This window comes from Plodia interpunctella, chromosome 14 (assembly GCF_027563975.2).
Source record: "Plodia interpunctella isolate USDA-ARS_2022_Savannah chromosome 14, ilPloInte3.2, whole genome shotgun sequence".
Classification (NCBI taxonomy): domain Eukaryota; kingdom Metazoa; phylum Arthropoda; class Insecta; order Lepidoptera; family Pyralidae; genus Plodia; species Plodia interpunctella.
The window spans coordinates 4,505,572-4,522,456 of NC_071307.1; the positions used below are offsets into that span (position 1 = coordinate 4,505,572).

Sequence of the window (16,885 nt, forward strand, 5' to 3'; positions counted from 1 at the left end):
TATACGAGTATATTATTTAATCAATAAAAATATACATAATGTAGATGTAATGATATCTATTCAGGTAAGTAAAGATTTCGACCTATATAAGATGTAAAAACTGGCATTAAATACCGAATTGGTATCCAGTCAAGTAGTAGACATATCTTAGACTAAGACCAATTTCATGGACTATTCACAAAGGGACCGCGCAGCGTGCTTGTGAGAGTGCGTGCCACGTACTTGGTCAAACAGTTAAACTCAAAAAAATATTTTGCATTCACAATTTGACCACACCATTATTTATTCTTACAGTAGCCAACTGATAGAAAATGAATGTTCCATAAAAGTCTTTAAAAAAACATTTAAATCAGACACGTGGTTAAATGATTAAACTCGTAACGCGTGTCAGTTTCGTGTGATCTTAATAGTAGGTTTAAATTACCATTCTACAAGATTGTTAAGTGCTTTAGACCATCTGTCAATCAAAATAGAAGCCAGTTATAATACTTGCCATTTTTCCATTTTATTAGGCTCACAAATTTTTGCCGCGCCTAAATTCATGCAATTTAATGATATAAATATCAGTAAATTTTGATTATAACTACGAACCTACTACGTAATATTTTAAATGGAACTTAAAGGACTTTTAACTGGTATTATAAATTGTCAGAATTACGCAGTCCTATAGATGTAAATGTTATGTGTACGTTTTAATATTTATGTATCGCTGTATATATGCCTAATGTTTTTATACAGCTGGCGATGTCTACCACTTTTTTTATTTAACAGCCATCACTTTGATGAACAACTAAACTTAAGAATAAACTAAAATAATTAAAAAAAACAAGTTATACAGTCCATCAAAAGCGTCAGTCCCATGGCAAAGTGCCCAAAAGACTGGCACTACTAGTTATCAAATCAAGGTCTATTTCCTAGGACTCGCTCAGACCGAAGTTATGTAATGTCGAGCGACTTTTCTGTAATTAAACTATAAATAAGTCGTAAAGTGTGATCGTTCTTATTCCTATCTCAGCGCAAACAGGGCGTAATAAAACTCAAGAACTACCTCACAATTACTTTCAGTATCAACTATTGAGGTATGCGTAATAGTTAATTTATTTTCTATATGTTAGAGCATAAGCCAATATGAAAATAATGAATTTAAAAAATGTTCTTCTATACAAAGTACTTGTAACGAAGGGAAAAGGTCCTACCTATCGACTTCTTTCTTTCTTGTCATAGGGGTTATTTTACTACCACTGGAATCAGATTTTATTCTAGTAGCCTAAGGGTATCTGACATGATTTTACAACTACCTACACCATCTAATAACATGTAGTCGATGCACACTAATAAACTAATGCATGTAGGTATCCCCAAAATGTTTCCTTCTGTAAAAACTATATTTATGTTAGATTGGTATATTTACTAATCGTATAAACTCATGTCTGTGGTGGTCCGAAGCATAAAAGGTACGTGCACGTTTAATATCCGAATTAATTAAAATTGGTACGAGCAGGAAGTTTCGAATTTGGCATCTTTCAATTAACATGCGTCACCACCGCTTCTGGGACTGTAGCTGTTTTGTTACCATGAAACGTTTAATCTCTCTCTCATCGGAGAGTGATTTGCAGAGCGTTTCGACCGCTGCGGTCGCGCTATCATTACAATTTTTCATATTTTAACAGACAAGAATGAGTTTTACTATATGACTTTACATTAATTACTTTGTACTGTATTAATGTCAATTTTATGAATGATTGATTTTATGAACGACAATTTTATGAACGACAGCCGCAGCGGTCGAAACGCTCTGCGAACCACCCCGGAACGTATTCCCGGTTACTTCATGAGCCGTTGCACGTCGGAGCCCAGGGTCCGTTTTCCTACTTTTTCATCCCCACTTCGCACGGTCGTCGGCATCCCTAGATGTCAGACCATTGGCACGCATATCATCCTCGACGACATCAAGCCAGCTTAGGTTTGCCCCAACATGCCCCACAAAAATATCTTAAACTTAGTCGTAGACATGTCAAAAATTCTAAGATTCAGACCACGATATAGTGCTTAAATTCTTTTACGACAAGAGCTATAAACGTACTATATAACGCGTGCAGGCACGCGTTCCACGACATCATAGTTACTCTTTTTTCAATTCAAGTATGTACTTTACGCACATTTAATGCAATGTTCGATTCAACGGATTGCATTGTTGCTCTAATTTCTAAAGTTCTACCTACATATGCATATTTATAACGCTGTTACTACATGAAAATGTACTTAGGTTCATTTAATGGTTGTGAAACAATATCATGTTAATTTAGGTGCAAATATATTTATCTAGATCCTAGACGAAATATGACTAGCAACTTTGTAACTACGAGTATGTTTTGGACTTCCTGTGCTATTCTCCCATCTACCTTTCTTTCTGTAATATATTCAAAGAAGAGATCGTGCCGTATAAATTGTTCCAAAATCTTTCCTAATCTTTTTCAATATTATAAATAATTCTTTGTTTATTAAGAATTTAATTAATTGATTATTCTTTCTGGCCAGCTATTTATTTTTGAGTTTGAATAATTTTCCGAAACAGATTTGTTGGTCTATGCTTTTATTTTGTAAAACTATGTTTTCGTGCCAACAACAATTGCATAAAACTATTGTTGTTTTCGCAAATAATTATTTAAAAATATTTTATTTATCTCACTTTATCTATTGTTTTCCTAAATGAAATCAGATAAACCCATGTCCATGTACAATAACGCTAACATTTACATTACATTGTTCTGGGGAAAGCCTTATTTGGGTGTTTTTTAAAGGAGGATATTCTCAAAAGGAATAAATTTCACGGTCCATATTAAAAGGTTCGGATAAGTCGCTTATTTTGCAAACACATTTCTGATTTATGGCTTTTGAAACGCCTTTTATTAACACTTTAGCGGAAAATATGATGAGAGAGGGCCTAGGGCCGTCAGTATTGCCTGTCAACATGTCCAGACCTGCTTTTAACCACATAAAGGCAGTTGTACACATTCTGAGAATAATTTTCCAGTATTAGATCACACATGCGTAAAGTAATTGTATTCTTAAAACCAATATTTTCTGAAATAAAGTATGAACTACCTAGATCGTGGGGTAACAGTAAACCTAAAGCTTAAGCTATAAAGTATCTATTATTTTTTCTAATTGGACGCATTGTACAGATCTCAAATACTTCACAGCAAACCTTATAAACTAAAAGGCAAAAATACAAATTAAATAAACAATGATCTCGCGAGTGTGAACTCGCATTAGAAATGCCAATACCGGCGGAATCGACGGGAGGTAGGCGTCTTTCTCCAGCTCATAAACTACCGGGCCTTACCACCATTACAATATTTTACAATATTTTCTCCCAACAAGCCTTAACGATACTTTAAACGGTGCCTCGGTCAATTTTCGCGCCTCCACTTCTTATTTGCCGACTCCCCGAATTCAATTAACACTCATCGATTTTTATGCGGCATTTTAAAAGTAAATTATGATAATAACCAACGCCATAGGAGGACGGGTAATAATGTTGAAAAATTGCGAAATAACTAAAAATTATCGGTTCGCTCCGATCGGGTAATTGTGGAGTTCAATTATAAATTGGTTAGTGATTGGAAAGTGACTACATTATTACAATTTTGTTATTGTAGAGGCAACGATATCCCATCATCGAAAATAATAATATACGTACTAAATTTTCTTCATATTTCGAATTTGTCCTGTACTTAGTATTTAGCTAAGTATAAACAGGTTACCATGTATCCTAAGTTTAAGGTTATGTAAGAAAAATCCCTTAAAAGTATCTTTTACTAGCACTGTTTGACGTCAAATTGTAAATTAAGTTTCTCAAAAAAACTATTAGCATTTCGTTAATAACCACTTAATAAGGAAATGGGTAGTATATGGTTTTATGACATACTTTCATTTAGTAAATTTGTCCACTTTCTCACAACCAAGCTGCAATTAATAACAGTAGGTACTAATCTAACTAAACATGTCCAAAATTTGCACTTTCCTCATACCTGTCTTATCTAATAAGAACAAGTACCAATTCTGACCATATATTAAGTTTGATACGATCAGCACGTGGGCAGATAAATTAATGCGGCAGTTCCTCAAATCCTTTTTAAACAGATGACTTATTAGGCTTATTTTTATGTAACGGTAGATCGAATATCGATTGGCAACATTTAACATAAATAAACTAATAATAAATGGAAGAAGAGGTCCAGATAGACACGGTTCAGACACACGAAACAAATAGATTTTTTATTATTATTTTCGGCACAAGATTTTGTAGTAGTTAGGAAGAATACTTAATTTTACTACGAAAGACTGTTCTAAGTACTAGGGGAGGTGAGCCCAAAGCGGGTATACCAGCTAAAGCGGGTAGGCCTCGTTATTCATGCATACAAGCATATAGTGTAAATGTGTGCGTGCCGCGGCGACGCCCGAACGCGTACCAACACGAATCAGTTTGACGGAAACGTCAGCGACGCGCGGCGGCGTTTTGAGCGGCGGGTGTTTTTATTGGCCTGTTTTGTTAAAAAATATCAAGGTATGTGACTACGAATTTCTTCATTCTATTGAGACTTATGTTATTATTGTTACTTGTGTGTTAATCTGCATTAAAACAGCTTTGAATCCTCGTTGTGTGTGCAACATTTCTGATAAAGATTTTGAGGTTATTTTACAAATCGTGAAAAATAAACTTTTGGGCAAAGCAGGTATGGGTAAAGCAGGTAACCGCTTTGCCCTGACCCGCTTTACCCAAGACATTTTTGGCGCACACCGACTGTTCTCGCGTTAAGATCCTACAATATATTGGCTCTCATAATTCATATTTAGTCATGGTAGGTATTTGTAAAGTACTGAAATCTATCATTCATTGATAATACATTTGCAGATGGTTCAAAAATACAAAAGGAAGACCAAACAAGCTTCTTGGGACGTGGAGACAATGAAGTTGGCAATGGAAGAGGCAAAGAAGGGCTCAGTAAATGGTGCTGCAAAAAAATATGGTATAAATTTATCAACATTACAAAGGCATATAAAAAAAGGCTCCGCAGACAAAAAACTCGGTAGGTTTTCTACAGTTTTTAATGACCAACAAGAATCTGAATTAATAGAATATTTGTTTCATATGGATAACCTTTTTTATGGTCTGACAAAATCTGAATTTTTATCTCTAGTATATCAATACGCAGAGAGCAATAGAATTCCGCACCCTTTTAAAAAGAAAACTGCTGGAGAAGATTGGTATAGAGCCTTTGCAACAAGACATCCCGAATTAACTTTGAGAAAGCCAGAGCCAACGTCAGTAGCCCGTGCCCGAGGTTTTAATAGACCGCAAGTTGAGAGGTTTTTTGATCTTTTACAAGATCAAGTAGATCGCAATGAAATCAACGCGACTAGAATTTACAATGTTGACGAAACGGGTGTGCGCACCACCAGCAATAAACCACCAAAAATTCTCACCAGAACTGGAAAAAAACAAGTAGGAATAATATCAAGTACTGAAAGAGGAAAATTGACAACAATTGTGTGTTGCTGCAATGCAGCTGGATCTTTTATTCCTCCATTTATGATATTTTCTCGAAAACGTATGAACCCCCGACTGCTTGATGGATCACCACCAGGCACAGTAGCTACTTGTTCTGATAGTGGATGGATTTCCGGTCCAATTTTTTTAGACTGGCTACGCCATTTTGTAGAGGTGACGAGACCCACTAAGGAAAATAAAGTAATACTTGTGATGGATAACCACATTTCTCATAAATATCTGCCAGCATTAGAATATGCCTCAAAAAATAATGTGATATTTATTTCATTACCTCCACACACCAGTCACCGAACTCAACCACTAGATGTAAGCGTATATGGCCCTTTAAAAACCTATTTTGAACAGACGGTTTCGGTTTACCAACGATCTCATGTGGGACGAACCATTTCACCATTTGAAATTGGTCAGCTGTTTGGCGACGCTTACCTGAAAGCAGCTTCTGCTCAAAATGCTGTAAATGGATTTAAGGCAACTGGTATATGGCCAGTAAACCGACATATATTTAGCGATGATGATTATCTTCCTTCATCCTTGACAGACAGGCCGCTGGCATTAAATGCATGTGACGTTTTGATTTCTAATACGATAGCCACTGAACATCTTCCAAACACCTCTGTCAATGATCCTCCTGAAGATAATGAAATCGATACCATAATCGCTACTGAACCTGCCAATGTTCAAGAAAACTTTGACCCTGATATTCCCATAGACATTCCAGGTGACAATACTATCGACCATCCACAAATGCAAAATTATAGTCCTGGTCGCCTTTCTGTAGACTCCGATCGCACAATTTCCCCGTCAGTATTAGATAGAATGCTTGAAGACATTGACAGCAACACCCCTAGACCTGAGGAAGTTCTGCTTGTTAAAACAGTGATTCCTGAATGTGTTACACCTACCAAGGTAACCCCAATGGACATTCGCCCTATACCTAAACTAACTGCACCAAAGACATCACGTAAACGAAGAGCACAAAAGTCAGAAATTTTAACCAGCACTCCCATTAAAGAGCAACAGAGAGAAATTGAGTCTAAGAAACAGAAAGTATCACTTAAGAAACTTAAAGAAAAAGTAAAGTCTGTGTCTAAAAAAAATCCACCTGTGGCCAAAAAAGGTAAAAAACAAAAAGCCTCGACCTCGAACACAAAAAAAATTACTGGAAGCGGAAAGACAAGGAAGCACGCAGAAGAAAAAAGTGTCTGCTTCATATGCCACGAGATGTACGAAGATCCACCAATAGAAGACTGGATAAGGTGCGATGATTGTCATGGTTGGGCTCATGAAGAGTGTACAAGCTATTTAGGCAAAGGGGCCTACTATTGTGATCTATGTCAAGAATAGTAACACAAAAAAAATCACGTAAAGTTTCTGAACATTTTATTTTGTGCAACCTTTTATTATTTTAATTTTTCGATATTTTTACTTTTGATTAGATACTAAACTAATCACAAAACCTTTTTTTATATAAATAAATGTAGCAGTAACTAATTAAGACTGACGAATTTGATTAAAAAGACTGATTTTTTTTGAAGCAATGATTGTTGATTAGATATAAGATAAAAAAAAATCTAAATACTGGCTGTTAATTAATTTAATTTCAATTTAAATTTGATTGTGTACAACTTTTTGAAAAGTTTTAGGATATTTTTATTATTTTGTTATCATTATTTAGTTTTTAAGAAAAAAATCTCATTGTTACTCGCCTTGCCCAGTCTTGACCCGTTTTGCCCTAAGGGCCATACCCGCTTTAGGCACCCCCTACGGGTAAAGCAGGTAATATGAACAACTGAATAATTTTTAAGTTTTTGAAGAAATTTATGAAGAAAGAAGTGTTTTTTAGTTTTTGTTACAAAGTTTAATACATATTTGTACGAAATAATTAAAAAAAACCACTTTGCAACTGCAATAACCTCTTTATTTTTTGACACAAACCTTGAGGTACCCGCTTTGGGCCCATCTCCCCTATTACTCTATTACTACTCGATTATTATTAAGTACTAACCAACTCACAAAATAATATATTTGTTGCCGTGAAAAAGGCCTACCCACGGTATATTATTGATTTATTTATTTACCAATTTGCAATCTACTTGGTTGTGTAAATTATCAGGTACTTTAGGTCACGCAATGGTTTGAATCTGAGGTGCCGGTTGACGACTTTACGATACAATTTCACAACGATTTATTTAAATTCACGGCTTGCTTCAAATTTTCTTAATACATGCCAAATTTTCTTTCTAAACCGAAATACTTTTCATGCGTTCTTTTTAATAGTTTTCAGTGTTTTTCCCCTCTTTTATAACAAATTACAGAATTTTTCCCAAATACTTCGAAATATGTAAATATCAAATATTAGTTACAAAGTTAATCTACCCTGACTACATTCCTTATAAGGTAAGGCTTAAGAATGATAGTTTCAACAATACCTTAGATAACAAGGTAAAATAGCAGCACGCCTCATCGTCCGAAGGCGTCATGTCGCTTCCAAACTGAGAGTCTGTGCCAAATAGGGCTGCCACTTACGACAATATTAAAATCTGGACCGCGACCCCAGATCTCAACTTTATATCAACAATTTAAGGTTCAAAGTTGTTGTAGATGTAACTTGGTCTGTATACGTGCAAAATAGTGTCCAAGATCGCGTTTGTCATTTAGACCGAGATCTAATTGTAGCTGAACCTATTTTATATTTTAAGTCATTAAAGCTTCGACTAAATTACTTGTAATATTTAATATGTAGTAAACATCTCTATGAAAAGAAAAAGGTTCACTATCCAAGCCAAAAATACCCTTATCAATATTTCTACTCAATTTAACTGAAGTAGAAAATTAGCATTACCATCAGAGTATCTAAGTACGTAATACTAGATCTACTCGTAAAACCAATTTTTCCTGACTATGTCAATGATCAATGGAAAAAATACTGTTAGAAAAGAAGAAATTCGGTTACACGGAGAATAAAATATTTTGGTGCAGTTCTTTTAGCACCAGGCTCTCAGTGTAAAGTTGGTACATGTCGTGGCGACGTCGTGTCGGCATGCGGTGGCACGGATGCCGCCGATAGATAAGAGGATTTAGATTCCAGGTGGATGCTGACGGTGGCTGACTGCTCCGGCGCTCGCGTGAGGTCGCATGCCTTGTGGAGATGTTGTTTTTTCATCGTCATTTATGGAGCATCTTCTTTTTTGATAATGTATTTGTTTCCGAAGATTCCGCAGTTGGATACTGGATTCTTTGCCACTTTTCCGAAAATTCCAGATGGATGCTGGATTCCTCACTTGGCAATATTCCCGTAAGGTCGCATATCTTGTTATATTTTGCAGCAAATATTTTGATAAAATTTGGTCAAGTTTAAGTCTATTCAAATTTTCTTCCGTTGCTTTGTAGATAATTACACAAATTTACGATCAAATCCCAAGACATTCTATTATTATTTGAAAAATTAAATGGAAATTAGTACAATTTGTCCATTCAATACATACATTCAATACCCAAACCAGCTGCAATCATCACATCTAACATAAGAATATATTCTGTAAGGAAGTAGCGTAACAATTTATTTGAACATAACATATTTGCACAAATAACATATTCAAACTATACTTATTAGTACAAGATTTATCAAGATTACGCAAGATGGATCTCCGACCAAAATACATTGACACAGTCGATTAGTCTTTCTAAATCAGTCCATTGTACAGCAGTCCCGTTAATCAGCACATCGGATGAGCTACATCTGATACAGCTGCCAGCCTTATCGACACTCATCTCCGCTTTAAGTGTTTCCAGCTTTATTTAGGAGCGGCAAGGCTTTCACTCAATGGGACCAATTAATTCTTGACCAATACATTAACTACTCGATAAACGAAAAAACGCCGACGAATTCGATAAGAGCGACTCTCGGGACTTCTGAAGATTAAAAAGGTTTATTTATCTTGAACAATTTGTTAATGCCACTCTTGTTGCCTTCCGGTAGCCATGTAATTGAATCTTCTGGTTTTGGAAGATTTATCGCCCTCATTTGCCGAGCTACCGTCCCTTGATTAGCGGGTCTATTTATATAGTAGCTTAATTTGTGTGTTCTCTTAAGTGTTTTAAATGAATATTACTTTTTTGGTGCGTTAATTATAAATTATGTATGCGAACTGAAATACATTAGCGGTGATTAATCATTGAAAGGTTTGTTGAATTTGATTAACATTTGAACGATGAATTTTTATTGCTGCGATAAGGATTAATGGACTAAGCCGTTGTCAATTGCGTGATAATTCTCACGCATCTATGGAGTGGAAGATTTGGTTTGTTTATGGTTGTGACAAAAGCGTGGTGAATGTGAAATGTTTTTGAAATGACCGACACAGTGACCTTCCTTAGATAGGATCGCGAAGGACGCCAGATCGCGTGCGATGCGTACGAGCACGTTCGTCCTGCGAGCACGATTCTGCTATCCTGCGCTTGCGCCGTTATTTTATTAATATCTTCATTGCTGAAGTCCGTGTTCAATGTAGATCACTGGAGCATGTTTGTATTTGAATTATTTAATTTGTAGAAAATTTAACAGTAATTTATTTATATAAATAATATCCTTCCATTTACTGCCATTATTTATCCAGTAGTAACACAGGTATTTTTTGTCTGTCCATCACGAGTTACAACAGGAAAGTACTCAGTGTTGAGCCCTTTACTGTATCGCAAATTACCTTCATTATCAAAACAATTACATATCTTGATAGATAACCTTATCAAACCAGCTACCTATCTTATTGACAGAACAAAATTAGGCAAGTAATTTTAATTCTGATTGTCATAAAAATACGAGAACCGATGCCATTATATCTATAACTTGTATTTACATAGGTAGGTAGAATTACCCACTTTCAGTAAAGTGCCTAAGTGGTAGTAAGTACCTAGTTTAACTACCTACTAAAAGTTACACTTAAATCGTGATGTTATAAAACCAGTTGATAGCTACCTGATTAATAGCATTTAAGTAATTGATAAAATAAAGCGACTGTCGGCGCCTGTGACCACTTAAAATTAAATGATATTACCAAATTTTTCGCCTTCATAAAGGCACTACATCAATCGTGGTTGCTTTTAATTAACGAATTCTGCGATTTGTCATCCAACACCCACGTGATTCTAATCATGTATTTTAAATGGGTTTTATTACTACCGAAGAGCTCTAACAATAACTATGGCTTGTTAAAACTACTTATATAATACTAATATTCATATTATACAAAAAGTGAAGGAGTTGGCTTTAGAGAGAGAACAATGGAAGGAACTCCACCGACAAGAGCCACGCTCTTAAATTACGCGATGATGATAAATACTAATATTATATTAAATTATAAATAGTTTAATATCTAATTTTCGGCACTCATTGTCATTAGATGTAAGCTATCAATTATATTTGTAATGAATGTTTGATGCCAAAATAAAGAGAGAAAAAAATGTAATAATTATATGTATCTCATATCGTACGTAGTTAGTAGGATTGTTTTATTGATTTATTTACGCTATTATGCCGCCCTATGAAATGTGAAAAAGTTTCATTCATTCTTAAGAAATAGAAATAAGTTCACTCTATCATAATATTTTTGAGTATTTTATTTAAGAAATGTATGTGCGTTTATCTGCAAATATGAACTGAAACATACGAATATGGAGTAGTCCAGAGCAATCGTAAATTAAAGAATGCACTGTAACAACTATTAGCTAATGGAAAAACCCGTGCCAAATGTAACTCTCGCTGGAATATACCCAACATCAATCGACTGAATCTATATTTGCACCGATCGACTGGCAGGTTCGTCAAATCGTAGACTTTCCGAATTGCCTGTACATATTGTGTTTTCCACGGCAAACGTCAAATTAATTTACTGCCCATTGATAACGCAAGGTACAAAGATAATGCGATTTCACCACAGATTAGTATGATAAAAGCGTTTGGCCGTGATACGCGCATGAAATGTTATTATTGGAAGTCTGAAATGTTCGTGTATATTTTTAGTGCTGCCGTGTTATTGCCCTATGGTAAGCTAGTTTCGTTCATTAGTAAGTTTCATATGTAGAAATAAGTAGAAATAACATTTTAACGTAGAAAAATCAAAACTCCGAGCGACCGACTGTAACTCTATTCCTGCTATTGTATCTCATTAATAATTTTTTTGTCTACGCATGCAAATTCTTACTAAAACATATTTTTCATCAGTCATTCCAAATTACTAATTTGAATTATTTTATCTGATTTTACACTTTTATGAAACAATTACGGCTCTAATCTGATTCTGGGTTATATATTATTGTTAAAGTTTACTAATATTTATTTTATTCTTGCCATTTCTGTAGTTTCTTGAAAAACTCAGCGTGTGTTGTACTTTTAACCGTTTAGTTTAACAAAAAAGGGTTACATCACTTCCATATGAATGGGCAACTAGTCCGGTCGGCTGCGCCAACGCACTACTGCTTCTTGACACAATGGCACCCGACTCATCTCGCCTCGGCTGCCCCTGGATAAATATTTATTTATTCCAATGTTGACAATCGTATTTACATTGTCAATGCGCTGGTAGTGTGTCACGACATGATACGTAGGCGACAGTTTGTGTTGTTCATCGCACTATGAATTTAGGGCACTATTGTGGTGTGACTGAGATGGTTATCTAAGTGTTGATACTGTGATAATAATGGCTGCGCCCATATAACAATACCTCATGGTTAAACTGTGTATTTACTACTGCAATGCGATAACGTATCTAAGGAAGATAAGTGACAAATATGCTTTATTTATTTTGTATCGACTCATCATACTTCCGCGTGGGGTATGACGTTCAATTAAATTGTTTAATCAGAAATGTTGCCTAAAGATTTTTACACAGATTAGACTATTTAACTTATTTTGAATTTGTATGCTTAATTATATATGATATACATCTTAATCATAATACATATATTTTTTTAAATACTACTTACTAAAATACTAAATGCTAAAAATACTTGATTTAAATTCAAGTACCTAACCTAAGGTATCTCGTCGAACAAACTATTTTCAGCGACCAGAAAATTTGTACTCAATAGAAAATTAAATAAAAAATAAACTTTAAATTATAGTTAACGGAAAATCTAAACCCGCTGTCGCAACTGCAAAATCTGGTTTTTCTGCAAAGCCTATTGAGTTACAACTACCAACGCTGACAAAACCGACCACGAACAATTATGTCACCCGCCCATCAAGCACTTTCCCAGTGGAAATCTCTTTACGCATCACCGACTGAGGTCCGAGACCGCCGCTGTCACCAAAAGCAGTTTGCAAAGTCGGTAACACTAGTCAACTTTGATGTTAACTTTAACTTGCGCACCGCCGCGTCGTCCTTTAGATCAAATGGCATAAATAAAAATTTACATAAAAGTGACTGGTGCAACGCACCCTAGTAGATTTTTTATTAAATGCCTAGTATTTTTTTAGAAATACCTTATTAGTAGTTCCAACAAGTAAGTTGTTCATATCCCATTGATTAGAGGAATTTAATCGAAATAAGAAAAATATTCCTTAATAACTTTGCATGTACTCTAGTCACATTCATTATTTGACTGTACTAGTTATGTGTTACAAATAAGATGAGACTTTCCTGTGGTTTTGTGGGAAGCGTTAACACCAGGGTAACATTACACCGTTTTCTCTGCAAGAACCGTTTTTCCCAGTGGTCCGATTCGTAAAATCAACACCGATTTAAAAACCGATTGAAGAAATCACGGGGTGCGAAGCCACCTTAATGGGTAGTCCTCAGGTTTGATAAATAACGGCAGACGATAAGTACCTAGTACTTTAAAATAAAATCGAAAGAAAGTCCGATCGGGTTCAATGCGTGTTGGCAAGTGGACGCATCGAGAGCGGATTCTCTCGTTTTCAATAATTGCGTATGCATACGGAGACATTGATTTATATTAGGTTAGATACCTCATCCCTTATGACTGGACGGCTGACGAACAGCTTTATGAAGGGACAGTAAAAAAATATTAATTGTCACTCGACTGCTGTTCTATTTTGCATAATGCAGAAAACTCGCGTCCAATACAAATTTCTAGAAAATACGCTTCATTATTGGATGAACGTATTCATATCATTCTTCTAAAGTATTAATATCTAAGTATATTGTGCATTGATTTTTCAAAATTGCAAGTTATAAACCAGGCAACGAGGAAACGCACCTTAAAGTGACACATTTTGTTATAAAAATGTTGTGAAGATGTGATATCTAGCCTTATATAAATCTGTGAGCTGGCGAGCAAAATGTCGCGAAACGCGAGAAAATGACATGATTGCGGCGGTTAAAACAAACGTGGAGTGCTCTGGAACTGTTATTACAAGAACCCGATCGAAAGCCTCTTGAGAGCCTCGAGCATATTCCAGTCAAGTGTTAAATTAGATCATTTTGTAATTAAGCAACATAACAACAACAATACGTATTTTACTGTATAAAAGTAGTGTTCAAAATGAGTTAGGTATTTGATTTTAACGATCTATGTAAACTTATGTCAATAACTTAATATACATATAAGTATACATATATAGGTGAGAATAGGTGTAGTAGGTGAGAATATTTTAATAGATCAACAAAAGGAAAAAAACGTGACTCCCTATGAAGGTTTGTAGTCGTTTCTATCTTCTTTCATATACCTATGTAGAGTGTGTCAAAGGTTAGGTCAACACTGGTGTCAAAATTTCTTCATTTCACCAGATGGCTTTCTTGGCGGGTTTCTCACATTAAAACAAGGGGTGGTAAAAGAAAACATTGAGTGAGATTGCATACAAAATTATGTGGCACGAGTTGGATTCAATCTCGGAACTTATTGATCATAAGTAGGCTATCTATGTTATAAATATATCGACAAGTAGGTACTCAATTTTTGCTTTGGTTATTATAATAATTTTCTTCATGACGTGAATACCATGATCAGATCTGCTGTCTGCTGGATAACAGTACTTATTTCGGCGTTCACAATCCTACATGTTTGCTATAGGTATCTCACATCGAACACCATTAAGAGTGAGCTCCTAATTAAAACAGTTCACGCAGAGAATATTTCATGACGGGAGAAATCGGAACAGATCTTTCACGTGATTTTCTTTTGGGCGCCATTTTAATTTGGGGCGAACCAATTAATTTAAATTCACTGTGAGATCCAATAACAAAAGATAACGTTAAAACAACCTGGTAGCGTGATTTTATATAATTAACAACGAGTATTTTATTTGAGAATGTTTTAACCAGAACTTCAATAAATGAATCAATAGATGTCACACACTTGATTGTACGATGTGATTAAAGCAAGCCGCACAGACTTATATACTAGTAAAGTCTGTGGCAAGCAGAGTTTTATTTCCTTAGTCCTTCCCATTCCTATTCTCCGAGGCACAAGTTAGGTACTTAGGCACATGAGTAAGTACGTAACCCGTTCCCTACTATATCTGACGGACTAAAAAGATAGAATTTACCCAAGTTAAATACTTACTCAGTAGGCAGGATACCTTATTATGGATACCCACTTTACATATAGGTACACAATGATTAAAGTAGTTTGATATTTGACATGAATTAATTACATTGTTTCTCTAGTGGCCCCCGAAAGCTGTTACTTCAAGCAATGCCTCGGCTGCCGTCCCGAGGACATCTTCTCCCCCGGCACCCCCATTGAATGCCACCCCTCCAACTGGGCGACCCCCGAGTGGATCTACAACCACGGCCATCCACCCCCATCCACCGCTTCCAGGGTGCCTATTGAGTACAGATGTCTGAAGTTTGTCGCGACACCCGATGACAAAACATGTAAGTTATTTTATTTTTTTATTTTTTTTAGGCTCAATGGTGCTATTCTATTCGTTTCTTCTTGCTCCTTCCTAACCAAACCCAATTTTAAATGGGGTCGGCGTTATCTGTTTCCTGTCATACCTTCGTTAAATTTTAAAACTTTCATATCATTCCTAAGACAACCTTCCATCTTTTATCATCATCTGGTAATGATAACCTTTCGCGTGTGAGAAGAATCTCCACAACAGCAATATCCGGAGCGGAAACAAACGATATGACGTTTATTTCCGCTCCGGATATTTTATTGCTACGCTAAAATGAGTTCCATTGAAAACTGGCCATTAGTCCAAGCTACTTCAGCATAAGCAGTAAATCGAGCCAGATAACGCAGCATCATTGAGGTCCATTAGAAAGCTATCATTGAAGTCGACTCAAAGGGCTCATTTACATTGATTGATATACTCAGCGGGAGTCGTCTACCGGTTCAGTCCATTCTACTTATAGCGATAATACTCGCGATTGATTTGGAGTAAATCTAATCTTTTTAAAATTACTTTGCATATGCAGGTCACAGCTTCATCTACAGCTTCCCATGTAATCAAAATTCTTAGGTCCCAAATTATGAATTTCTTGTAAGAGTCCGAGCACGAAAATGATGTTACCACCTACTAACATTTTCTAATATATATTACAGATTAAAATTTCCTAAAAATTATCTATAAGTACTATACCTATATACAAGGAATTGTGTTATCCTACGATACGAAATTAGTCTTTGTAGTGTGTTGTGACTTAAATAGTTGAAATTACCGTTCTTTTTTTTAAGAAATGTTTTTTTTTTCAGTTGGCAACACAGTAGACATCCTGAAGGGCTGTGTCCCTAAACAACAAGCTGATTCAGTCTGCGTTGGTTTGGAATCGGTTGAAAGGGCTCGCGGACACAGTGACGCGCGATGCTACATCTGCAACCGTAACAACTGCAACTCCGCGCGCCATGTGCATGTGACGATCACTGTACCTCTCATATCAGTCACATTGTACTACGTCTTCAGGTGAAATTAGTAACTATATTACGCGAGCCACTTGCTTGTGACGCTCACTGCACATTTAGTACAGTAAACACGCAATCATTGCAAAATCGCACCCGCCACTTTAACCACCCCTAGTCATGCGAAAATCCTAGGTTTGCACATGGTTACACCCGTCATATGATTAAGTTAGGTAGGTACGTACAGATACATGGATATCTGGTATGAAAGACAGCTCCTGAAAACCTTGATCGCCGTTGGGTAAGTATCCTCGACATTCTCCGGCAAATAAATGGTAGGTATTTTGTTAGTAACAAACTGTATATAGATAGTAATTTGCTTTCGAATTAAATTCAATATTATAATTTATTCCCCACAATGTGAAATAAGGGTAGGTAGGCGGTTGGTTGATGATTATAATTACTTATCCATTTTATACAATTTCTAAAATAAAAATACAATAA

The 16,885-nt window shown here is 35.7% G+C and overlaps 2 protein-coding genes across 2 annotated transcripts; both read left to right on the top strand.

Moving 5' to 3' along the window:
* The first annotated feature begins 4,438 nt into the window (after positions 1–4,438).
* On the top strand, positions 4,439–7,538 carry LOC128675462 (uncharacterized). Its single transcript, XM_053754887.2, has 2 exons — positions 4,439–4,570; positions 4,919–7,538. Exon 2 carries the CDS (start codon positions 4,919–4,921, stop codon positions 6,917–6,919), a length of 2,001 nt encoding a protein of 666 aa, XP_053610862.1. The 5' UTR covers positions 4,439–4,570; the 3' UTR covers positions 6,920–7,538.
* A 3,894-nt stretch (positions 7,539–11,432) lies between these two features.
* LOC128675240 (uncharacterized) lies at positions 11,433–16,835 on the top strand. Its single transcript, XM_053754530.2, has 3 exons — positions 11,433–11,617; positions 15,202–15,411; positions 16,238–16,835. The coding sequence occupies exons 1-3, from the start codon at positions 11,518–11,520 to the stop codon at positions 16,447–16,449; spliced, it is 522 nt and encodes a 173-aa protein (XP_053610505.1). The 5' UTR covers positions 11,433–11,517; the 3' UTR covers positions 16,450–16,835.
* The last annotated feature ends 50 nt before the right edge of the window (positions 16,836–16,885 follow it).